Source organism: Channa argus, chromosome 17 (genome assembly GCF_033026475.1).
Source record: "Channa argus isolate prfri chromosome 17, Channa argus male v1.0, whole genome shotgun sequence".
NCBI classification, from domain to species: domain Eukaryota; kingdom Metazoa; phylum Chordata; class Actinopteri; order Anabantiformes; family Channidae; genus Channa; species Channa argus.
This window is the reverse complement of record NC_090213.1, coordinates 8,732,986-8,760,091: the sequence shown is the minus strand read 5'-3', so window position 1 is coordinate 8,760,091 and position 27,106 is coordinate 8,732,986. Positions and strand designations below refer to the sequence as shown.

The following is a 27,106-nucleotide window of genomic DNA, read 5'->3' as shown; positions in this document are numbered from 1 at the left end:
CATTCTGCCGCACCTCTTTAATGGCCTAGCACCTTGCTTTTTATAACCAGCTGTCTCTCTCACCGTCTCTGTCCTAAGCGCATTGAAGCTTGAGGGGCTCCATTAAATAAATTCCCTTTGTTTACAGTTTCCCTTTGTTACCCACCATCTTCTTTCCACACACAGCTCCCCGCTTTTCACATACCATCTCTGGAGATGTCTTAGTCAAGGTCAGCTATTTTTACGGCATGCGATATTGGAGGTATCACGGGGAAGCTCAGATAAGAAGAGGAAGAAGACAGGGGAGAAAGGATAGAAAGCACTAAGGGATAAATACTGCTGGGCAGCACTTATGCGTGTTTGCAGGATGTTAGTGGCAGTATGCAGAGTATAGAGAGGAGTGAAGTGCATTTCTTCTCCATCTTTCTCTTTCCATCATCCTATTCTTCATTCCTAAACTGCATGTTGACCTTTGTAGTACCGCCTCCAGGCTGTATGCTTTAACCTTTCCTGTGAGATAGAGGGGGCTCCTGTACTGGGAATACAAGATAAATCACAATTGTGGCCTGTTAATATGGCGACAACAACATACACTGGCATGCAGACACTGTTAAAAACCCCTTTCCTTTCTCACGTAAACCTCCTGATCACCAAAACACGCACACAGATGGCCATGCCTCTATAAAGATGTTCACAGCATCAGCGCACGGGGCTATTATATCTACAAGTGCACCCTGAATTATTCATCCTTCATTAAGATGCACTATGAGTAATGATAGTGTTTTTGGGTATTCTCTCTTGTTTTTTTTTTTTGTTTTTTTTTGAGTAAAACACAGGGGTCATTAGGAGTCATTTCTGGTCAATTTTGTATGATCAACCATGCTCCAGAAAAAGACAGAAAAAAAAAAAAATCCCATTTACTTTCCGTGCATTGGGAATTCACATTGAAAGAGATCAAAGGGGACAGAAAAAGAGATGAGAGAATCGACATCTTCTCGTCTCCATTTGGCTCCCTATGAGAGGAGGAAAATTACTTTAAAGCTGCTGCCTTGATGAAAAAAATGGCGTTATGCCTGATGTATTCCTCCAGAGGTGGAATCAACAGTATGAATGACTCAAAAGGAAGAGAGAGGGGGGAGAATGAGAACATTTGTTTGAGAGAACCTAATGGGAGATTTTGGTGAAGAACGAGAGTGCTATTTGACAGCAGTGAACAAAACAGCGATTCCCCTGTCAGGAGATGTGACTGGTTCAACACTGTTATTTCCAGTGTGTGAATAAAAACACAGCAGATGTCATCAGATGGCAAGCTCATTTGCAGTATCAATCTGGAGATTATCAGACTGAGTACCATCAACATGCCCATCTCAAAATGTGATCTAGTGTCATATTCACCTTGTTTTTCTCAGGACAAGTGTAGAGTGGGTCATGAAAATGAAATAGCCTCCAAACATCCCATTAGTTTTTCTCACCCCTGCTCGAAGAGACAACCAGCACTGTCATTTTTCTGACAGAGCTGTCATAGCGTCGAGCCCACCATCCTAGTTACACATAAAGCAAATAGAAATGAAAACATTGTCAGTGAAAAGACTCATGGGGTAACGGAGATGCCTGGAGCAGGGTGAATCACTTAGCAAGCTGTGCTCCTCCATTCTGCAGCTGCCTCCCACCACAACACATCTGCCGCTGGGAAAAAACACTCAGACAAAAAACCGCATCCAAACGAATTGCTACATGACACAAAAGATCACTTCTTCAAATTGAAATTCATTTGCAGTCAAAATGGGGTCTGTCCCCCCTGGGCACACGTGTGACTGTAGAAACCCACATACAGGTGGCGAACGGTGGAGACTACATGCAAACATGCTTGCAGAGATAATACACTTAGTTCCAGTAAGACCATTAGATGTCTTTGTGTGGGACCAATGGTTCTTCCAATACAACCCTCTGTGCTATCTCTGGGAAGACACATGCCACTGCTGGGCAAGATCCTGACGCATACCAAATCATCACTTTTCCACCAACAACGCCTGCTCAGCTCAGCCGGCTACTGCAATTCCCCTTTTATTGCATTTCCCCAGGATTTCATATTATACATGCTGAACTCCACAGAAAGGAGTCAAAGCTCATTTCTAGACCTGAAATATCTACAGAACGGAAAAATCATCTACCGGGGGCTGAATATTGCACCCGAAATTGCTAGTAGCTTTGTTGATATGAGCCACATGGTAACAAATCATTAAATTATTTACACAGAACACGCCAGGAATCAGTGATTGCTTTAGACCGGAGGGACAGCAAATAAAAAGATGTTAAATTATTGAATTTTTTTGTTTGGAAGCAACAAGTAGGATACGTTTGTAGAGAGAACTTTTATTTACTTTGACCAACACATCTAAACACACTGTCTGCATTTGTTGCTCCCGAGTTGAAACTGTTAACTGCTCGTGTGATTTTGCATTCAAATTCACAGACTCTGAGACATTGTACATTTTCCGGGAAATTAAGATTTTATAACCATGTTAGCAACAATGGACGACAGCAGTGCTTTGAGATAAACACTATTGTCAGTTTGCCAACACACTCACAATGACAATGCTGATGTTCAGCAGATATGTCTGACATATTAACCATCTTAGCTAATGCCTGCAGCTGACAGATGAGTGATTAGTTTAGCATGTGCAGTGTGTATTTCCTATAAACACGAGTGTTGGACAAATTACAATTTAATCTGATTAATCAGTTATTACAGGAAATAAGAGTGTCTGAACCGAATTTCGTATTGCTGAGACATTTCACAACAAAACACAAACAGTAACCCGCTGTACCCAAAATCATATTGAATATGCTTTTTAGTGAAATAATGATCAAAGGCTGTTTTCCTTGCACTCCCTGTGACACTGACTTTGTTTTTTGCTTGCCAGGCAAACATGTTGTCTGCTGTGTGTTACAGTGCCCAAGCCACAAAATCTATGTTGAAAAAACATCTTGCCAAATATTAATTAAAGTATTGTATAACATAAATCAGCTGTGGTTATGAGACACGTGTTTTACATAAGGTAACAATTTTGTGCTTGTTGGTAAAAAAAACACTACAACATGAAATCTACTGGATTTTAACTTTAAAAGTAAACTTGTACAAATTGAAATAAAGAATTTTGACAACTTTGCAGAATACTACTTGAATGGTGACCAAAATTTAAAATTTTTGTTTTTTGACGTTTTTTTAAGAAGCTGTTATATTTTTATTGGTCTTTTTATACAATCTGTAACTTTGTTGTTTTTGGTGGCTGAAGGTTTCTATGGGGACAATCTGCAGACACGTCTGATTACACATGTTGCTTTAGATGACTGACACTTATTATTAGTGAAATGTTAAAATGACTTAAAAACTTAAAAAACTTAGGTACTGTTGCAGGCCAGAGTGTCACGCAAGTGCATTTGGTTCTTGGGTCCATGTGATGTTTTAAACTAGATAAAAACAGCAAACCCTCTTTTTGTCCATTTTGTGGTTAATCAAGCAAAAATAAATACCTGACAAAATATAGTAAGTTAATAAATACCACTATATAAAAAGTTAAATATCTAACAGAGTTATATACTCTCATTTTATGCTCTGGACTAATGTATTGACTTTACAAGAACTTGAGGGCTTACATGAGTCTTAATATGTGATCCTGAATTATTAAACTCTACGGGAAATGAGCAGAGGAATAAATTTCCTCCTTCACAAAACCTTTCTTTGGCAGGTGCTATTAGCCCATATCTCTGTGACAAACCAAAGTCACATTCAGAAAGCAATTTTCTATCCACAACGCTATCTCAGCCATTAATTGCCTAATGAACAAGATGTTATCCAAGGATACCTTTCCAATGACCACTTAGTAAAGGGAGGAAGAAGACTTAATATGATGAAAATAAGTGTGACAGACTAAACTGTCCCTTCTGAACGCACTGACGCATGCTCTGACCTTCCCTGTCAATCTGGAGGGCAGACAGGGTGGCCATTTCTGTTGTGGCGGCAGGACTCGGGCTGCAGAAACAGTTCTCGTCATTACTCCGAGAAAAACCGTGTCAGAATCCCCGAGCTGTCTGACCGCCTGCTGTTGCCTGTGGGAGGGAAATAACAATAAACAAAGAAAAATCAGAGAGTCAGAAGACGCAGAACAATCTCGAGGCCTTTTTGTCCAGCTGTGCTGTCTCCCGTGTATCACTGGGAATTCTATATACTTACAGTCATCCGGATTTCTGCAATCTCTGAGGAATATTACAGAAACTCTGTGGTCAAAGAAAGCAATACACAGCCCGGCACACCGCCAGCTGGACAGATACACTAACAACCAGCCACCAACATGCTTACAATCCTGATTTGATTAACAATTCAGCAATTTCCTAATGCATTCATTTATATAATACTGGACAAATAAGGTCTTTGGCCATTCAATCCATTAGATGAGCCTGACATTTCAGTATACTGCAAGATATAATGCTCATCATTATGCTTGATGGCATTGATCCAATCTAAAACCAGGCACCACTGCTTATCCTGTCTCGTGTACATTTGTTATCAGAAGAATATGAAAAAATTGTATGAATAACAAAAGGCAAAACAATACAATTATGACATTTTAATGACATTATTTGTAAAACCTTGCATCAATGTCAAATTCCATGAGCTCATATTTGTTTTCGACGGGACAGCCAAACCCTTGCACTCGTTTCTAATAAACGTTTCCAGGTATTCAGTCACTTCAACTTGCACCACTAGGTTTAGCTGCGTAGAAAATGACAAGCAGCACTGGTAGAATGCTAACAGGTTTCAAGAGTGTGTCATGGTGTGTTTATGTTACTTTAAATAAATCATTACTAAATTCATTCACATTACAGTAGACAGCAGAGATGTCATCACTGGAGTAGGTCTTTGTGTTTTGGGTCTTTGAAATCTCTGGAATAACAGATTGAAAGAAATAAACGGTGGGTAGACAGGGCAGTGACGTGGTAACCTACCAAGTATGCTCGTCACTTCATGGAGTTAAGACAAGAAGTGTCGTGGGGCCGCAGGAGACTGTGTCCCTGTTTAAACAGAATACACATCTGGAGACAATTCGTGGACAGATCATATGCTCGAGACAGCCTCTGTCAACAACATCGCACCTCCCGGTAGGTCAGGTCAGCCCAAACATAGACAAACGAAGTGACACCTGGTGGGTGAAGGTGAGACATTTAAAAAGTTGATGCAACAAGTGCCTTAATGAACCGGACGATTCCCACTGCTCTATCAATTTCATTCTGGGTTTTGAAATCAGCAGTTAAAAACAACAATTACCCCCTGGTCCATTTAGTAAACGCCATGAGGTTTTCAAGCATAGTACATGTTCAAAAGTAGATCGGTAGATGGACCTGCCCAGTTGGAAGTGGGCAGATTTCCATTTGTTGCAACACTTTAGGGCCTTTGTTAATCACGTGGGTTTAAAAGTTGAAATTGACCACAAAATGCTAGGACAACAGAGCAAACCCCATCTGCTAATGAAGACCATGTGATCTTACTGAAAACACTAGAACATCTATTGAACCGAGGTTGTGGTGAGATGCAAAAATCTCACCAATTTTATTTTTGTCAAATACTGATTCCTAAAAATAATATTCACTGGTAGAAACTGGGGAGGGTTGCGTCAGGAAGGTCATCGGGCGTAAATCAACATGCGGACAATGATCCGCGGTGGCGACCCTGAACTCACGGGATAAGCCGAAAGGACAAAAAAAAAAAAATGCATAAAATCTGCTAGTGCTGAAAGTCAGTTCAAGCTGTTTCAAATATAAATCAACTTGTGTCAATAATTTATTATAATAAAGTAAATCTTTCTTTATCGCACTATAGCCATCGGTCCTATTGTTCGTGCAACACAAATTGCAAAAGAATTCTTTTCCTACAGGGAATATGATTATGAATAGGAATACTATGGGTTACTGTGAACCTCTGGCAGATGGTTTTCAGACCAATAAATCAACAATGCTTACATTAATTTACACCAATCAACCACTTCATCCAATCCCCTGTAGTGCTTTTGTTGTGTCGGACCAGTGACCAGTCTGCGGTTTTTGCAGCAACATAGACAGCAAGGTGTGTGTTCTGACACCTGTCGCTCAACAATATTTAAATCATCGTGTGAAATTATTGTTGTGGCTAATCAGAGTATTTTAGCATAGATGTACAGTATACATTAGCTGATGTATTAAAAGAAAGTGCATTACATAAATACCAAAATAGATCTGAGTTACTTTAAAACATGACAGACAGACAAGTTGTTGCTGATGTTGTTTTTTTTTTTTTCAAATGGTCATTTGTGCTGTTCAGTATGCATCTTCTTTGAAACAATAAATCAGGGATCCATATTAAGACTGAAAACACAAAACGTTTTAATTAAACTAATTCTGTGTTTTACATAATAAGTTACTAATTTAAATGTGAGACTGGTCCAATATCTCATGATAACATTTTTTTCATTGTTGTCTGGCTTAAATTTGTCCATAACCCAACTAATATTTGCATGTTTTACCCTGCTGACCAGAGTGGCAGTTCCTGGAATGAGTCACCTCACCTACTTTGAGCAACCTTTGTTTCTTTTTACCCACAGAACTCCATCACATTGTCCCCAGACAGTATGTTGACCCCACGAGACTCTCAAACTAAAAAAAAAAAAGAAAAAACAGAAAAAAGGAATCTCTGAATAATGAGAGAGATGATCCGTACACAGCAGAGTTAAAAGCCCCACACACCACGAGTTGTCAGTGTTTGAGAGCTGACTTGGTATCTGCTACATATTCTGTCCACAGGAATGGCTACCATGATACAAAGTAATACAAAACTTCTTGTTCTTGTACAAAACAAACATTTTTGTAGAAATCCTGCATTTTAAACAACAACTGATACAGAGTGAAAACTGCAGACTGCGTGTAATGACGCACATGAATAAGGACTTTGACAGTACATTGCTTTTAGAGGCTTTGAACATAATAGGCATGGCAAAAAAGTTCTTTACAATGGCAGAACTTTGGCACGAGAAAGGCATTACAGAAGAAAACGATGAGTATTCGACAAAGTCAGCATAGATGAGTCCAAACTAAATATCACTTTTATACACCAGTTCATAGTAAACCATTTGGCACTGACTACGGGGGTCCCTTTGTCTGTGTGAGTTTAGTGTTTATTTAAATTATCCGAAAGAAATTCAAGCTACTGAAGGGAGGGGCCCATGGGTTCACACACAAATGGAGGTAAGACAAAAGGGCATTGACATCAACAGAAAAACTACATCTGGTTGTTACTGTCACAATAGAGCTTTCCCTTCTGCACAGGTTCCAAGTGTGTAAGATTAGAGAGTGTGTGTGTGTGTCTGTGGTATGTGTGCATACATGTCTTATGTGTGTCTGTCTGCATTTAAGTCAACTTCTAGTGTGGACTAGACTTATGTTTTGTCCCAAACCTGCTTGGGCCTTTTGAAATTTACATACTTTATCAATCCTAGAGTCCATCTTTGCTAGTTCCCTTCAAAAAATGAACGTCACAGTGAGGTGACACTGCTCAGGTATCTGTATTTCCACAGGAAACATCTATCTACATAAGCAAGTGGGTTCAAAAGGAATCCTGTTTTGACTGCTAACCTCAGTCTGTGGCCCAGTCAGCATTAATTTGACCTCGTGTCCCCCCATGTTCATATGCGGAGGGTCGGTTCGGGCTCAGGTTCAGTGTTCATGCCATGGTTTCTTTTCCTGGGAGTCTCCTGTCATTGAACGTGTGCATGTTAATGACCTCTTCTGTTTTAACGATAGCTGGTGGCTGGGGCTTCTGTTTGAGACGACGTTGGCACTTCAGCGACACACGCAGCTCATCCATCATGGCACTGCAGAACGAGCGCTGCAGAAGGAAACAAGTAAGACAGAAAAGTTATAGTGGGCACCATGGTGTTTGCCATTCATTTCCAACTTATGAAACTCTACAATACCAAGCTCAGCTAATATTGTCATTTTATTCAATAATTAATATTGGCAAGACTTATTGTTCATTGCTGTTATGGCACAGTACATAACGGTTCATGATGAAAATATATTGGCTATATACAGTGCATCTAGAAAGTATTCGCAGCGCTTAACTTTCCACATTTTGTTACAGCCTTATGCCAAAATGGATTAAATTCATTGCTTTCCTCAAAATTCTACAAAAAACGTCCCAGAACCATCTTCACAGCACCGCACCAATCAGGCCTGTATGGTAAAGTGGCTAGATGGAAACCACTCCTCAGTAAAAGGCACATGACAGCCCGTCTGAAGGACTCTCAAACCATGAGAAACAAAATTCTCTGGGCTGATGAAACAAAGATTGAGCTCTTTGGCCTGAATGCCAAGTCTCATGTCTGGAGGAAACCAGGCACCACTCACCATCTGGCCAATAGCATCCCTACAGTAAAGCTTGGTGGTGGCAGCATCATGCTGGCGGGATGTTTATCATCAGCAGGAACTGGGAGACTAGTCAGAATTTAGGGAAAGATGAAGGCAGCAATGTACAGAGACTTCTTTGATGAAAACCTGTTTCAGAGCACTGTGGGCCACAGACTGGGGCGATGGTTTATCTTTCAAAAGGACAACAACCCTAAGCACTCAGCCAAGATAACAAAGGAGCGGCTACAGGACAACTCCGAATGTCCTTGAGTGGCCCAGGCAGAGCCAAGACTCGAACCCGACCAAACATCTCTGGAGAGATCTGAAAATGGCTGTGCACCGATGCTCCCCGTCCAACCCGATGGAGCTTGAGAGGAAATGCAAAGAAGAGTGGGAGAAGCTGCCCAAACATAGATGTACCAAGCTTGTAGCATCATACTCAAAAAGACTTGAGGCTATAAAGGTGATTCAACAAAGCATTAAACAATAGCCATGAATACTTACAGTATGTACCTGGGATTTTTTTCAATAAAAAAAACAAACATTTTAAATACATTTTTATAATTTTTTAAACAAATATTTCACGTTGTCATTATGGGGTATTGTTTGTAGAATTTTGAATAAACATAATTAATTTAGTCTATTTTGAAATAAGGCTGTAACATAACAAAATGTGGAAATAGTTAAGCGTGGGAATACTTTCTGGATGCACTGTATTTTAAATATTAACAGACTAATAAGTAGAAGACTTATGTGCTCATAGTATTTCTCAAAAAAAATTCTGATGACAGGGTTGCAGTCTATTATAACTGTGCTCTCAGCCATTCATATATCCAAGTGTTTGGGGGGTGGCACAGTGTCTTTTGTTACCACCAGGGGGCACCAACATTAGCCATGCTAAAATTCTTCACATACGAGCAGTGTCAGAGATACTTCAAAACTCAGTGTAGCGTCATATTAAATTGGTATTAATGATTTACAGGGTAAATCACATTACTTTTCACATACAGTCGGTATGGTAACAGTGCCATGCTTTGATGTTTTTCCTTTTTCATCTCTTTGTATACGTTGGTTCTGTCTTGGTTTTATGTTGCATAAATATGCTGCTGCCCTTTTGATCATTAAAAAAATAGATAGATTTTAATCCCAAGAGCTCACCTCCCTGCCTGGACTTTCAAAGACTCCAAAGGCCCAGTGTGCAACACAGGTTCTCTATTAAAAGAATTTATTTCTAAAACCCAATCAAAAGTGAATTCTTAAGACTTCAGAGAGTCTCCCTGGAGCCATAAAAGACAATAGTAGTACAATTGTTTTCACAGCGTAAGTACTAATCCTCATAAGGAGTAAAGTCGGTAAAGTGCCCATTTAACATTCCCCCTACGTTTAAATGTTACAGTACTCTGATAATGTTGTAAAGATGTATTGATAACAAGCTGAAAATAAGGTTAGAAACAAAGGTGTAGCCGCAAGCAGCATGGCCTAAAGTGTGAGTATCAAAGTATCGAATCAAGTGAAAATCATTTAATCTTTACAATTCAAAGCAATATTTTTGGAATAGCAGGGATTCATTTAAAGGCCAGATGCGTCCCAGATTTTCCCTACAGCTTTTCTGTCTCAAAAAGGTCTGAATGCCGTTTCAGAGCTTTTTGCACCCTGCCAAGAACTAAATCCTAAGGGAAATATTCAACACTTGTAATTTTCTGGCATGCAAGTGGAAAATGTAAAGATATTGAAGAAATGACAAAATATCCACTTCAGCAGATTAAATCCCAAAATATTGGTACCTTTTTTAAAACATCAATCACCCCCTCACAGAGTGACACATGTTATGCAACATCTGTAATATTGGCTTCTGTTGTTCCTGCATTATGCATGTGGTGTGAAATCCTATAAAATGTCAATATGCTTGTGCACTAACATTGCCAAGACAAATTCCCAAACATTCGTTTTCTGATTATGCAAAATCTAATTCAAATTCTTAGAGGATGTAGGAGGAGAGGAGGTATAAGAGGAGGCAGAGCATAAAGATATTATTTTTCTGTTTGTGTGTGTGTGTAGGTGTGTTAGATGATCTGTGGGTGGCTTATGCACCAGGTATTTTAGTTTTTCCCCCTCAATTTTTACATATATTCATCTGGCATATGAATGAGATATTTGTATACTCGGAAAGATGAGTGATTACAGAAGTACAGAGGGGCGGGAAAGGCAAAAGAAAAAGAAATGGTGAAAAACAATGAGGAGGGATATGGATTAGAGTGATGGGGAAAATATGGGCAAATGGGAGGGTAAAAAAGCTGCTGATGTTAGGTTGAAGGAGGTTGCCAGAGAGAGAAAATAGAGAAGGAGAGGCTTGTTGTCAGCCTGTAAATTACTAGCACCTTGGCAGCCTAGAGACTGTGGCATTTGCAAATTATCTCAATATTCTGACCCAGTCTTGCAGCTCTTGATTAATGATATCTAAGATGTGCTCTGAAACATATGCAGCCAGTAAAAAAAAAAAAAAGCTAGAACCTAATTACTATTGCAATAAAGTTACACGCTGCTGCGCTGTGCTAATTTTATAGATGTAAATAATTAGAAGACGCTATCAGAAGGACTTTCACAATTATCTGGAAACATCTTTGCACAAGTTAAAGTGCACTAAAATACATACTTCACACTGTGTGATGAATCATTTGCACTCAGTACTAAAATAGAGCACACATAGAACAGTCAGAAATATTCGGTCTCTTGCTAGAAAGAAACATAACCAGAGGGGGGAGAAAAAAGAAAAGCTGCACACATGCAACTTTCATTTCAGACAAATCATTTGATTAAACGATTCACTAACACAATACTCGCCTGCTCGTATGTATATTGAAAGGATCTTTGAAAGGAATTGTTCCATCTGACAACTTTGTCCAAAAGAGATTCCACCCTAATGAAATTAAGAGATAATGGACAAAATCCACAGTCCTCTTTCCACACAAAAATACATTAAAAGTCCAGGTTATATTATGGTGCTTCAGCAGTTTAGCTCTGACAAATCAAGTGGACCAAAAATAGTCTTTTTAGTACAAAATTCGGTCGTACAATCCATTTACTACCATTCATTAAGGAAACACTGCAACACAAAAAAGTGTTGTAATAAAAGGGACCAACTTCATAAAATACCCACTTGATTTGCTCTAGATCAGCTGAAACTTCAAATAATCTTTAGCTCGTGTTTTTTTTAATGTACCTACAGTAAAGTGTGGACACTGCCTCAAGACACGCTTGAACCCCCAGAACCCATTTTAAATACCTGCAAAAAGGACAAAAAAGCAAGCTAAAAAACATACTGTTTGCAAGAAATGTGATTTTAGTTTGGTTTCTTGCTTCAATTTTCAGGTTTATGTACCTCCTAAAATAAGTAAATGAGATATGAATAAGAATGAGGAATGAAATCCAGCTTTAACAAAATTAAACCAAAAATAATTCAGAAATAGCATTAATTCTTGAAAAGCTTCAGAAAAGTGTCCAATACCTTCTCCAACTGCGCATTCTGTTTAGACTTGTAAAGAACCTCCCCCACAGCCACAAACACTGACAGCACCAGTCCTGCAGCCAGCACGATGAAGATCCCACCAATGTTCTGCACCCCCAGAGCGCTGGCCTCTTTGCTCTCCTCCTCAGGACAGCCATTCCCTCTCCACCACTTCTCCTTCATCATGTGCAGCTTGCCTTCCTCCTGCAGCTGCAGAATGGCTATGGTGATCTTGTCTCTGTACGGAGATCCTGTAGGGCCAAACCGCAACATGAGACGGGTGTACATGGATAATAAGATCCATTCAGCATACATGGATGGTGATTACCTGGCATAGCCATTGATGAGTGGATAGGTATAGAGTGTGTACACCCAGTATATACACACATATAAACATACAAGCAGTGGTAGGTTTGCATATGATCATATAACTTGTCATGTTATTGTTGCTGCCTAAAGGGAGGTTTTTTAAATCCTCCTTCAAATTCCACTGATCCCTATATTCAGAGTGATTTCAAAATTCTTACTCCTCTCTGCAGTGAGTGAGAATTATAATGCAAATGGAGTTGGCAACAACAACTTGGCTTTGTGTAGCAGAGCTGCTGTTCATTCGGATGAATTAGCTGCTGTTTGCACACACTTTCATGTTCCATAAATGGGTAAAACCGAAAAAAAGAAGAAAGTGGGGTATATGTTACATGATGATGCACACAGTATGTGTGTGAGATTGTGTGTGTATATTGGGGGTTGCGTTTCTCTATCTGTGTGTTTTCCCCTTGTTCATGTCATGGTGTGTATGAGAACCCAAATCCACAGACAGTGAGAATACACCAGAATTAGCAACAAGGCGCAGCGGGTGGTGGCTTGATCAAAGGCGGAGTAATCATTGCAGAGTACCCGAGTTGGGTCGTGTTCTTCTCCCATCCACAGCACATGTTGTTAGACACAACACATGGCTGATCAAGGGGCAGCACACACACTTTTCCCCAACCAAGCCAGGAAATATTAACACTGTGAGTCCTCATGTTTCATTTATAAACTGCTTTAAAAGCCTGTTAGTGTATTTGTGTGATTATAAAAATCATACATAATAAAGCCCGGTTTTACATTTCCATTTCTGTTTAAAGCATTTGGACTCGTGTGGTTATTCCCAGTGACTTAAAATAGATGAAACAGTATTAAAATGTGACATTTTTATATGGCAGACATAATAGAAATCATTTTACACCCATGGAAACATGTTGTGCTAAAACTCCTGGGGAAATTAACTGGATCTAGCTCCAGGTAGCAGGCAGCTTCGATGTGCCTGCAGCATTCATGCAGTTTTGCCCGTCAGCCCCTTTAGCTGATTCCCTCTCTGTCTCATCTATCATTTATTTACTGACATCCATCATCCTTTCATCTCCAGGCCTCTACGTATTTAGATTGACAAAGACGACATTAATACAAAAGCTGAAAATTACACAGGGTGTTGCTGATTTTTGAAAAGCATATCAGTATTTGCTTCTTTGTGGATAAATATTTATATATTTATTTTTGTAAGTGTACCTATGGTGTGCACACTAAAACTAATGCTTGTTGTTATATAATGGCCTCTTGTGCAAGAATGTATGGTGTTACTCTATTTTGTCCAGCCTATTTATGTCAGTGATATTAGGCTAAAAAACAGAAAGAGCTCTCTGTACACAGCACAGCCTCTACAATGATCACACAGCTGAATGAACCTCTTACTAAAACAATCTGAGCAAAAACTGAACATTATTTCCTTTTTTAAAGGATGATTTATAGTAGGAGTATGGTATTAGAGGGCATTAATGTTACAGTAGATCAGTGTTACAAGTAAATATCATATGCATATACATATGATCATACATTCTGGGCATGTACAGCAGATAATGTAGCACTCCGACTACACAGTCACATATATGTTGTATAGGCGTATATATGTTCATGTGAAATGCATATGCCTGCTTCATTTGAAGATGGGAGATCTATCAAGTATGCAGGTCCTTTGATTCTGGCTCCCCTCATATTTCAAATGATTAATGATGGCCTAACAAAGCACGCCTTGGATAAATGCTAATAGGATGGGTCCTTAGAGAGGAGGATATGGAGACGGGGTCCCGGCGAATGGAAAAGCGCTGTGCTTGACATGCTGCGCATACACAACCAACTGACAGATGTTCAACACGAGCGAATATCCATCACTCTCAAAGTATCTGGCCTCAAGTATTAATGTGATCACAGTTTAAGTCAATAGTTGTAGATGATGCGTTTGCGTTTTGGGAACAGGATGTGTGAAAAACGATAAGCGCTAAAAAGATTAAGACTTATTTTATAGCTTTATTGCTGTAACAGCCCTACAGGGAATCAGCCACTAAAAGAGCAAAAGTTACAGGCTAAAGGTGAAAGTGAAGGCTGAGGTCTTTTTAGGATTTGGGACAAGGACAATATTTAAAAAAAAAAAAAAAACTCTGCTGGCATGAAAGTAGAACTTTTTTGAACTAAAAAAGTAATTAACTATCTCCCGACCACTTCAATCACAGTGTGAACTTCTTACAGGCTGTAATCAGCTTTATTCCTGAAATACTGAGCAGTGAACATCAGTTAGCAGACAGCAACAACTTTAAAAGCAGACGTTTTTAACCATTATTCATGCATTTAAATATTGCACCACTTATTGCTGAATTCTTATGATTTGTGCTATATTTTGTAGTAATATATTCAATGCACTATATCAGCACATGAATGAAAAAGAGAAGTGATCCATACTCTAGGTATATTTATCCATCGCAAGGGTATCAGTGTTAAGTACTTCTGCATTTATGAAGCCACAGCGGGACAATTCCAACAAGTTTGCTACAAATGAAGCAATCACAGCATCCCTGCAGATCCATAAATGCCTCATACTCATCAGCAAGATCCGGGTCCAGATGTGCATGGCCGAAATTAATCCTCCATATTTTGATGGGCCAATGTAACTGATGATAAATGTGGCCATTACAGCTTGTTGCAGTGCTGTCCCTGGCCTTGTCATGAACACTGTGATGTTTGGAACCATCACCAAATCTATCATCAGCCAGGGTCTCCAGGATTGTGAGATGCACATTTATTAATGGCACATGCTGCTTTCTGTGCAACAAAACTGCAGTGGATAATCATATTATATTTTGCTAAAATGCTGTAATAACAAAACTGTGCTCATGATAGCTTTAGATTCTCCATGTTATCGTAGAAGCAACTTAAAATGTCAGAACACTAATTTTTGACAGGTGTTGGCTCCAATAAGCAGTGGAAAACTGTTCTCAGTGTTCATTTTATACCATCTTAAGTGCTTTGTTGTTGCTCTCTAATGCTTATACAATTCAGATGGTGTCAAGTAAGTCACTCGGAATTGCATTAAATTGACTTTTGGTTGTTTTCTGTGTTTTTTTCCCTGCTGCAGTGCACTCAAAATCTGGCCTTGCGTGACTCAAATGAGACTAAAACAGACCATTAAAACTATTTGTGAATATTTTTTAACCCTGGTCTGCTTTTGTGCTCTGTAAATAACCTTGTGAGAAAATCATTATAGCTGGAAAAAGTCTACACTTGCTCTGGCAGAGCACAAATGGCACCTGTTTCTTGAGCCCCAGGCACATCCTTATCCATAAATTTAACCTCTTTAGCCAGTCAGTTTCCATTAAACCAAACCTTCTACACTTCACCCTGTAGAACTATTACACCCATGACCCCATCAATAAAGTTCAACCTTTCCATTCTTAAAGCTTATCCGTCACTCACATTAATATGCTATTTTTATCTGCCACACAGTATCTGCAGTATTTCTCTCTGACCTCAAGCTACTCAAACATTTTATAACACAGCAGGAAACACGAAGGTGTGTGGAGAGTTCAGGTCATTTACCCATAGGTGTTCCCACTCCGTAAGCTTTGGAGTCTATGAGGCCTCCGATCTGTGTGAGATTACAGTTACGCTGGGTGACAAATTCGATGGTGGTGGACTCCATGAGGAAGGCATAGTCAGATGTCAGGACACGCTGGATGCCCTCTTCCACATTCTTCACCATCACTGATTGCCTCCTGCTGTTCATAAACTCCCACATCTTGTCATAGGTGGATATTTTTGTCTTCTGCAAGACAAGAATGCAGTTGGAAGTAGTGTAAGTATAATTTTTGTGGACACCTCAAACTTCTGTTTTGTTTCAGTGTCGCTGGCTACTTTGCAAAATTTTCATATTCATTGATAAACAAACAAAACAACTTCTACAGTGGTCTTTGGAGGTTTGTGAATTTTTTCTCTTTTTGCATAATTCTGACATTAGCTTTTGAAACAAGTTCTAAAACTAGAAAAATGACACCCAATTAAACTACAGAGACACTACTACACTACTGTTTGGGCTACAATTCCTTCAAATTAATGTGCAGGGCTAATGTGGAGCAGCACTATGTACATATGCAGAGAGATGTTTATGTAAAATACAAAGGAAGTTATGATTCCTACATTTACCATGAAATTAAACCATCAACAGACATATAATATATTTACATAATATAACTGCCACTACAGTGGTTATTACTGTCAAACATGAATTCAAATGACCTACTTTGGCATAAAGGAATCGCAGGAATATGAAATCCTTTGTTGCTGTTACATAAAACTTATAAAGTTATAAAAGCTCTTCTACAATACTGCTAATGCAAAGCATTTCTGTTACTCATACAATTTGCTGTTTTTGCTTAAAATGTTTGACTTGTGCAACACAAAGTGGGGCTTTTAACTGTAAAGTAGTCACAAGAAATGTGTTTACCATTTCTTAACTTCCAGGCAATTTATTTGTCAAAAGGCATCTATGAAATAAAGATGTGGTTATTGCCAGCATTTGTTTCACATCAATTCGGTTTAAAAAAAGGTGTCAAACACCTTTTCTATTAGGTCACAGATGTGTGAAAAACTATTTGGACTGTGTGCAACAGGAGATCAGTCTGTGGTTGATTATTATGGAGAGATTTCCTTATCAACATGTTTTTATTTGAATGCATACAACAAAGTAATATTAAACCACACTTCCTGTTACTACCCGGAACCATGGGTGTTGCCAAATCCACAAGGACTAAGATTTCTCAACACCTCCCTAATAATAACTAGACACAGCTACCTTGAAGAAGGTCATGGTTGCACCATCCTCCACCACCCCGTACAAGATTTTTGTTTGTTTGGCCAGGTCATCAGCTGAGTCTATGGGCGACTCCATCCTCTCCACAGTGAGGAAGGCAGCCAGGTTGGCAGTATATGAAGAAATGATGATGAGGGTGAAGAACCACCAGATGCCTCCTACTATTCGAGTTGACAGCGCCTTGGGCATGAGCTCTGAGCCTGGTGTAAGGGAGGTGGCACAAGTGAACGTCACACTTCAAATTGTATTCATCTCAGCAAGACCTTATGATGATTTTAATTGTGTATTTGAACTACAAAAAACAAGATAAGTTTAGTTCCTTTAAAAACTTGTTTCAACAACTCTTTTTACGCTTCCAGCTGAGGCAGATGCAGCCCTCACGCCAAGATGAAATCACTTGAGAGGGCTCGAAAAACAAGATGATTGTTGGATTTCAAACAAGTGCAATTATCTTGTCTGAGTCAGTGACTGCCTTAAATAATTCAGGAGATGTTGAAAAGTGCTATTTCAAAAGGTGTTTGCATAAATCAATTAAATCAAGCACATTCAATAGCAATCAGTCAGAGCAGTGTCGAAAATGGACAGGCTGTTTGGGCCAGAGAATCATGTACCCAAGGTAACCTCACATCCTGACTCCACACCCCACTGATCTCTAGGTGCTGATCAGCCAAGGACAAAAGGAGAGGACACTGGGTACTGTAGTGTTATTACACTAAAAAACAACATTTTTTATGTACTGTATATTTGAATAAAATTCAAAATTCATGCTATTTGACCTGCTGCTGATAGAAACATTGATAAACGTACATTGAACCACATTTCCTAAAATTCTCTCAATCAGTGTTTTAAAACAAGGCTATTTGTTTTAATGGAGATGCATGATGGTTGCCAGATCTATTCCTATGATGTCATGGCTTGTTCTATCACCCTAAGAGCTAAGTTGACTACAAAAAAGAAAGAAAAAAAAACCAATCATTACATGCACATTTACACTAAGCTCTGTTTGGATGCCCAGAAGTCTCTCTCTGTTGCCGCTGGCTTGCATAAAACAACCCAACCCTCAGACACAGTGGGATATAGAGAGCTCCAGCTCCACAGAGCAACAGCAGCCACAGGCTGAGGCAACTACCTTGCTGCATGAGAGCCCCAACTCCAAACCAGAAACTATTGAGCAGCGTAAAATTGTTTTCCACTACATCCGAGTCAGGGTTGCATGGATGCGGGTTGTACCACTCATAAGGGCTAAACCTACAAAGGAGAGAGCACAGAGACAGACATGTCAGCACAAAGCAAAAAACAGTGTGTCCCTGTTGCAGATTAAACAGCAGATAAAACATAAATTTTAAACCACTGTGAGCAAGAACAAAGGAAATGTAAATGTGTGGGAATCCTGCACTGTGGCCTTAGGGTCAGACCTTCTTTGGAGACCGAAGCAAGTTATTGAGGCTTTTGCTGAGATCAACGTATTGGCATATTCAAATGCCATCAGTTTATTGTGAGAACAGATCAATAGGCTGGAATAACACGGTCGCTGATGATAATGTCCTAGTGCGTGATGATCTTTGGAGCTCATTTGGATTCACTGACTCAGGAGCCTTTATGTGTTTCCCCCCAGCAAATGCAATCACCGTTACTCTGCAGATGCCATTTTCTCCTCACATCCACAGCACGCTATTTGTGCTCATGCTCTCCTCTTTTCGTCTGGTTTCTCAAGAGCCAACTCTGTTACCCCCTCTCTGCACCATTCCCACCCCAACAACCTACACCCTATTTTTTTCCTGATTACCACGCTTACCCTACACACACACACACACACACACACACACACACACTGCATTGTGCCTGTCTCAGCTGATTGTCGGTGTCTTCAGGTCAGTTGTGGACATTTCTCATTTATTATCCTAAGCAAAAGTGGCATGGCATTAGCGCAAGGTGATTGGGTTAGTGTTAAGCATCAGGAACTGATTGAGTTTGTGCTGAAGTGGTTGATAGAGGGAACATTGCTTATGCAGAGTTGGGACAGCCATCAGGTAAGGCTGTTTGGGAGCCTTTCCATAGCTTGCTGCATGCTAATAAGCCTGTGGGCAGAGACTTAAAGGTTTAGACTGCGCAGCAATGTGATGCGATTTGTCATCTGCAGCTTTTAGAGACGCACAGGGACATATACTCTATATATAATATGTTTACACGACAAAATGTTATATGATGGCTGTTTATTGGTGGTGCTATTAGCCACGGTGACTGCACAACAGCTGCTATCTACATATAGATACGCCATTTGATCTTTTGTTGTTACAGCAACTTAATTAATGGTCTGAGTTTACAAACACTGTATATATGGAAAGATTTTTGTCATATTGCATCTCCTTTACAGTTATTTTCTATGCTGTCCTCTTGAAAGCCATCTTGGCTATGATGACACACTATAATTCTTCCTGTCAACCACGGGATGCCTGATTTGCTGGAATGTCAATGAGCACTCTCCTTGGATCCACAGGCCACAGGGACGGCACAGTGGCCTTGTGGTGCTTCATGGAATGCAGTGTGTATGCACACGTGTTTTAGTGTACATACGTTTTTATGCCTGAGTGTATTAAGCCTCTGGCAAATAAATGTTAGTGCATGTGCCTGTATGGCTGTGTATTTGTACATTTATCTGTGATAGCAATTGTATTTACTTTGGCTCAGTCCATGAAGATGATTTATTTATGCTGGTCACAGATGTTACATATAATGTTTAGGGGCTGCCTGAGGAGACATCAAGTATGTGCTCTTGGTCAGGTAGTGGGTATAAATCTATACAACACACATTTGTTTTGATTGTGTTTGTATACATGTGAATTCTGTATGCACCAGACTCCTCTGTATGACCTTTGCCTGCAGCCGGCCCGTATTCCTGTGGGCCGTGTTCTGCACGCTGATCACCAGGAAGAAAGGGATGTGAAACATGCAGACGTTAAGGTCACCTCCTCACACCGAGCATGGGGGACACGTCGAACTGCACACAGAATTCTAAAGCGATTCTTCTTCTATCCCCTTCTCGGCCACAATAACACAACATGGTCCCTCCATTAACTGTCTGTTGGATTCAATTTCTCTGACTGGCTTTATAGATCTGTTGCCTTTCTTCTCTCAGGCTGAGCAAAGAGGCTGTGTTGGGGGGATGTTAAAAATCAGAGGCGCCTCTGACATGGACTGCAAAACTGCCGCAGCCTGTAATTATATGTAAACATGTTATAGTGTAATTTAAATGATCCATTCTTCTTGGCGCGTGGACATTTTCTACACTAGAAAAGGTTTTACGATCTGAGAGAACACCATTTGTTTTGTTAATAAAGACAGAAATCAATTCAACCACAAACAGAGTTGGAAGGAACCACTGAGTAAAATGTATTTCTGCGGGGCTTGAAATAAGAAATAAAGTGTGTGTGTGTGTGGGTGGGGGGAAGGCTTTCAAAGACATTGTGAATCCCTGGTGAGAGTGAAGTGTTTAGGGTTTTATTGTGCAAAAACGGAACTTCTTAAACTCAGTCCTCTCTCCCCATTTGTTGGGATTAAAGAAAATAATATACTCTGCAATTGCGGATTGACCAATCAATTGGTAGAAGCCTAATCAATACTACAATTATGAGAGAACCAGCTCAGCAAACAGTAGAAATCGCTGTACTTCAGATTCAAACTTTGCTGCATATTTTTGGTCACATAACGGAAAAACAAGCACTATTTATTGCCATGGTGTGCAAAAGAGGCACCATGCATGCATGTGTACAGGAGTATTATAATTTAATAAAAGTACAGTCAACATTTTATTACATCCACACAAATATTAATATAGGTGCATGCTAATCACTTACCCTTGTTGATTTGGAAACAAAGGGCTATGGGTATAATTTGCATATTCTGAACTAACTTAGGTGACAGTTGCTGCTTTCCTCTTGTGATCATTGCGCCGGTAACATTTGATAAACGTGGATTAAACCCGAACCTCTCAAGATGAAAAGAGAAGAAGAGGAGTCCTGGGGTTAACACACATCTTTCTATATCTGTCATGCATCAGAGCTCGAAGGGGATGGGTTCATTAGGATATTGCAAGAATTGTACTTGTACAATGTCAGCATTGTTCTTGTACATTTCTTATAGCTGATTAAGAGATATGTAATGGGAAGCTGGTTTGCAGTTGCTGATGCTTGTGCACAAATGTCTGGAATACTGAGAGGAATCAGCTAAATTTTACAACCATACCATTTTTTTGTAATTGATTTTGCTCATTCAGTGTTGTCAGTTGACACTGATTACGCTTAATTCTCTTCCTCAAAACAATGTTGTCATTGCAATGACAATGAAGCTAAAGCAGTAGATTGTTTTATGAACTTTCCTGTAAAGGGATGATAGGAGGAAAATCTAAAAAAAAAAATACAACTCCATTTAGGATGACAAAAAAAAGGTAAAAAATCTACAATAGTGGAAACTATAGGCAAATATAAGTGTAAAAACACTGGTATGGTCCTTTAAAGCAATATATTTCTGCTTATTTGATAACATGTTTTGTGGATCCCATCAAAAATTACTGAAGTCATCTGATATAAAGAGCCATGCCCTGCCAAGCTGTGCTTTTTCCACCAGTCACGGCTTGATTTTCAGTGAATGAATTCCCTTCTTCTCACTCAGAGGGAGCAACTGCTGTGTGTTAGTGAAAGCAGGCAAACAGGAAGGGAAGCAGGAAGTGCAGAAAGGAAGGAGGGAGGGGGTGAAGGAAGGGAAGAGGACGGTTGATATGTTACCTGGCTATGACAAATAGCACACAACTGACACCCAAGCAAGCCAGCAGAATATACATCCAGATATCAGGTGAGAGGGGATTGAGGAAGGAGAAGACTCCAGGGTTGGTGCCGTTGGGCTTGCGGTACAGGATACTTATCCCCAGTGTCATATAGGGCTTCGAGAAGTCGATGACCTTCTCTCTGACGTAGGTGATGGCCAGAGGCGCCACTGCCAGGTCTGCTTTCTGCAGCAACATAATAGGGGTGGAGTGGGGCGGGTGGGCAGGTGTTTGAGTCCACCAATAAGAAACGTCTAATCAAATTAACATGTGATTTCTGTCGACAGCTGGTCTGTCCAATATGTACAGGAAGAAGAGCCATGTACAGGAGACAGAGGAGACAATACAGCCAGGAGCATTAATTCAGCTAGATTAGCAGGCAGGAGGTCAGAAATTACAGCTTATGTGTCAGCTCCTTCTTATAGGGTGTCAAAGGTGAGTCACTGAGATTAAACTGTCATGAATTAACCCCATGTCTCATGTCTCCTCTGAATATAAGATTAGCCAATTCTGTACTAGGCATTGCTCCAAGCACACCTCCAATGCATAACTTATTCATGCACGTAGCAGTACTACAGTTTTTTTTTTTATTAAAAATTCTGTTCAAGTTTTTTGTGCTCTTTTCTTGTTCTGCTCTGTCTGCTGGTTCTCTCTCTAGTGCACCAGACCAAATAAGGATCTAGCAGCAAAAACCCACTGAGCACGGTTAGTGCATGTTCACACACATTAGTTTTAATTTGTGAGAAGACTAGTGTACTATTATTTCCAATGTTACATGATCTAAAATACTGCACTCTAACGTAAAAGAGATTTACTAAAGAAGAATTGAAATACACTTTCAAGAATAAAAAATAAAAAATAAATATAAAAGTCTCTGTTATCAAGCAATAAGGAATAATGTGGGCAGCTGCACTATGATAGATACAATTAAGTTTTTCAGGAGTTTAGATAAAATATTTTAAAACCTTATAAACAAGTTTATGTTTTGCCAATTTATTTTATGAAAATTCTATTTTCTGAATCCTTCCTGTGCACAGCTCTAGTGTTTGTTGACTCACGTGGTCTATGAGCTCCCGCACCATGCCGTTCCATTGGCCCGTGCCCTCATCCAGCGCACCATACTTTCCGTCTTCTACTAATCGCACCTCATAGCGGAAACCCAGGATGGCAGAAAGCTCCCTCAGCAGGTCAATACAGTAGCCCTCAAAGCGGTCATTCCCATAAAGAGGCTTGTCTGACTTCTTAAACATCACATATGGCTCCTCCTGTACAAAGAATATAAGTTGGTGAAGAGATGCAGAAATCTGGGTTTTTGTATTAAACACATTTTTTCAGTGTCTATGCTGCTTATGTTTTCATTTGAATGTGTTTACCAGTATGGTGGATACACGCAAGGATTTGTTAGCCAGAGAGTCAGTGATATTGGATGTCTTGCTTTTGTGAGTCTCTGTCATATTCAGACCGCTTGGAGGATCCCATGTTCCAATCTGTTGAGACAATTTAGTATCAAGTCTATAGCACCATGTCTTGTCTGTGGATCTGGATGCTTTAAAGGATCCACAACATTGGCTTTTTTTTCCCTTTAAAACCCAGAAGTCGCACAGCATCAGCTACACCAGTGAGTAACACACCTTCTCCAGACCGTCTTCTTTCAGACTGATGACGTCAAGATCAAAATCTGTTCTTAGTCCGTTGGTCTTGTTGAAGAGAACCCGTCCTGTCAAACCATCCCAGTGAGCCTACAGACAAAAAAAATAAATACAATAAAAAAGCATGATAAACCAAGATCATCAGCTCTCATCACAGTCATTCCATTAACCTTAAGGTATCGTCTTTCTTGACAACATCAATCCAACCTCTAACCATTAAGCTTTTTTCCTTGCCAATTATATATTCCATCTGGATCTCCCTTCACTGTCTATCTCAACAACATAACAAGAAACAATAAAGCATTGACGATAGAAGCTGGCTTGACAGGTAAGAGTTCATTATGCATGTGGTTCATTGTGCTTGAAGTTTCACTTCAAAGCCATTGGAGGAGCAGACGGGCATGGAGAGCGATAGCAGACACAGGAGGGGGAGGAAGCGCCAGCTACTACAATGGCTCATTCTGAAAATTACCTGCAACGATACCATCCACAGACTGAAAGAGCTTTGTAGAACAAAGCAAATGGCTGACCCCAACTAGAGTTAAGGAGACACACCAAAGCTTTGATATAAACACAGGTGGAGGTGTGCAGAGAGAAGGGAAGGGAACATTACAAAAAACATGTAGTTACAGTGGATAATGGAGATTTTTGGGGATGTTAAGATTAGTCAATAAACTTCTTTAAGATGTTTATAAAGGACTTATGATGACCACAATGTACTAAAGTAAAAGTGATTAGGAAACGCTTAACATGCAACAAAAGCACAACAGTTATTTACACAGGACATGCAAACACGAGATTGTGCTCATTAATATAAGACAACAAAGGTAGAGGGTTCATTGGATTCCTCAGGTTAAATTTTAGGAAAGTGTGCATATTGATAGCTGTGATAGCTTTGTACCTCTTTGATGAGGCTGATGAAACGCCCTCCGAAGCGCCACGGCTTGTGGCGATTACACTGCAGAGAGCTGACAGTTATCTGCTGTGATTGCTGCACTGCCACTGCCACCACGTGCACCGCGTCATACATTAGCGCCGCATCCGTCTGCAAACAGGGAGGCAAAATTACTAGACATTTTACAACACCTGTCGATGCATCTGTCCACATGACCTTTCATCCTTCCATTTGTTCACCTGCGTAGGAGCATAAGAAAGTGTGTGAAGTCTCGGGTGACTTGCTTTATGCTTCAGCTGGGATAAGAGCACATAAATTAGGAGTAATGCCAGCAGTAAATGCCCCGCACGAATGGCACAGTGTCTCAGCCTGTTAGTAAAAATACCCAACCCCCGTCTGAGGCAATGAGAAAACTCAGTCAGGGAGAGTCTCTCAGTGGAAGGCTGGCCTGTCACTCTGAAGACTAATGGTTCCTGATGGGTGTGCCGTTTCCCCAGAGAGAAGGAATGCAAAACAGGCACCAGTGCAGATGGGACAACTCTGACTGGCGTAGCTGGGATATATGGAGAACTGCATTAAAAAGCATGTATGGCAGTCATCCATATAACCTCAGTAATAAGTCACCAAGATGAGTAAATGCTCAAGCTGAAAATTCTCATACTTGCATGCTGAGATTTATTTAAGCACTCTGCTTGGCGCACATGGATTCCTTTCATGTTCTCCGTCCGCACAGTTAGAGACACTCCACATTTACCCAGGTCAACACATTACAGCTAGACTCACATCCTCTTTCCACGGTGCCACACAGGCTGGAATACACTGTGCTGATCTTATTTGACAAGTCCTGGATGACCAACCTGCAAGGGAGTATAAAAAATGACTGTGAGCTCAAAGTATCTGAAGCTATAGGATTGTTGTGGATGTGATGGCTGTTAGAGAGAATGAGCTGCACTTCTGTACAGCTAGGTGCACAGCAGGAGACGACGGAGATGCTTCTTAGCTCATTATCAGTTCGCTATATTGTCTCTATAGGTGCAGGGAAGCATGCGTGCTTTCCTGGTGGAGAAAAGGAATGTGCGGAGGTTCTGGGAGGGGCGAAAGTGTGCACTGTGTACAGTTTATTCAACCTCTTTTTATGGTGGCAGGCCAATTAAAAACATAAATCTCACATCAAACAGTGAGGAAGGAGGAATTTCGAGATAGACGGTATGGTGGGGAGTTTGCGTGTGGCTGCAGTGGTGGGCAGATTGTGAATTTTGAGCTTGTCCTCCAGTTCGTCTGTGCTTTTGGAGTTGGTGACTGCTGATGTCAAAAGCAGCAGAAGATCAGAGGATGGGAGACCAGTCACTGCACTCTTTCATCCCCGCTGCCTCTCTGGGAAAGGAGACAGCTAGTGCCATATCTGCTCTCCCTGTGCAGGCAGTGTGAGACTGTGTGTGTTAGCGCTGGTGTGTGTGTGTGGTAGTATTCATGGCAAATTCTGATTAGGGAAAGAGACTGTCATTCTGCTTATCTTTTTCTTGAATAGAGAGGAGGATTTTTACACACAGTCAGTTTTCAAATACTATTTCCTCTATTGAAGGAAAAGTTCATTATTTCCAATCATCCAATTATTGTTACCAACTATATACAAAAACATAGACTAAATCTGCCCTTTTTTCTGTATGTATTTAAAAAGAAAAACAGCTCAATTAATTCAGACAAGGATCAAATATAATCACATTAAATTTCAAACTATTGCATTCCATTTTAAGAGGACATGATACATTTTGAACTCATTTATTCAACAAATTGATTTTTTGATTTATTTCAGCTTGACTGGGACATGAGTGGATTCATGGCACTGAAACTCTGAAATTTTTGTTTTCTAAATTCTCTATTCACAATACACACAGATATCTTTTCCCTTCAGTTCTGCATGTGACCTTTTAACTTTCTGCCAACAGGCTTCACTTTTTTCTTCCAAAATCAATCAATATCAGGTTATTATTCTTCAATCTACGAACTCTTTAGTCATTTGGGTCAAACTAGGGCGGATGCAGAATTTTAGGGCTATTAATATATCCTGTGGAAAACACCCCTGGGAAAACAACCTGACAAACCTGTTTGCTAAAAACAGATTGCAGTCTTAAAGCTCTGCTTGGAAGTTTATTTTTACTTTACTTTTCATTCTGAATTATGTCCCAGTATAAAGCCCAGATGGGATATTTTAGCACAGCCTTGATGTGTGACAGAAGGCTGATGATTTATTTCATTAAAGCTTAACAGATGTTGTATTGCTGACTTCAAAAAATGTGTGTTGAAAAACTGTTTTGGTTTTCCTTAAGCTACTGTATATGCTACGTACAAATTATTCGTATCAAACTTTTTTATTCTGATACTTTTTAAGTTAGATTCCACAACACAAATGAACAAAAATCAGGCACAAGAAAGACAATTTCATCCATTTATGTTCTTCCAAGATATTAAGCTTTTTTAGAATATTCCACTGTTCCCTGGAAAATCCTATGGCAAATATTCCATATTCTTTGAGAAAAAGAAAGATTTTATGAATAAATGTGAGTCTGAACTATTGACATTCAGTACAAACTTCAATTAATTCAGTAAAAAAAATAATTTATGATAATGTCATGAGTGATTCACAACA

General features: G+C 39.8%; 1 protein-coding gene across 3 annotated transcripts in view; it reads right to left on the bottom strand.

Moving 5' to 3' along the window:
- Positions 1–6,254: 6,254 nt before the first annotated feature.
- The window catches only part of LOC137102311 (glutamate receptor ionotropic, kainate 2-like), a 57,436-nt gene continuing 36,584 nt past the window's right edge, over positions 6,255–27,106 (bottom strand). For 2 of the 3 annotated variants that reach the window (XM_067481686.1, XM_067481687.1), the window contains exons 7-16: positions 24,466–24,609; positions 23,547–23,654; positions 23,289–23,402; positions 22,974–23,180; positions 21,878–22,101; positions 18,226–18,344; positions 17,079–17,296; positions 15,827–16,052; positions 11,921–12,171; positions 6,255–7,894 (exon numbers count right to left, since the gene is read on the bottom strand). In XM_067481686.1, coding sequence (XP_067337787.1) covers positions 7,730–7,894; positions 11,921–12,171; positions 15,827–16,052; positions 17,079–17,296; positions 18,226–18,344; positions 21,878–22,101; positions 22,974–23,180; positions 23,289–23,402; positions 23,547–23,654; positions 24,466–24,609 — 1,776 coding nt within the window. In that variant the 3' untranslated portion in view covers positions 6,255–7,729. Of the gene's footprint in view, positions 7,895–11,256; positions 11,333–11,920; positions 12,172–15,826; positions 16,053–17,078; positions 17,297–18,225; positions 18,345–21,877; positions 22,102–22,973; positions 23,181–23,288; positions 23,403–23,546; positions 23,655–24,465; positions 24,610–27,106 lie in introns of all 3 variants that reach the window. The other variant, XM_067481688.1, reaches the window with a different exon arrangement.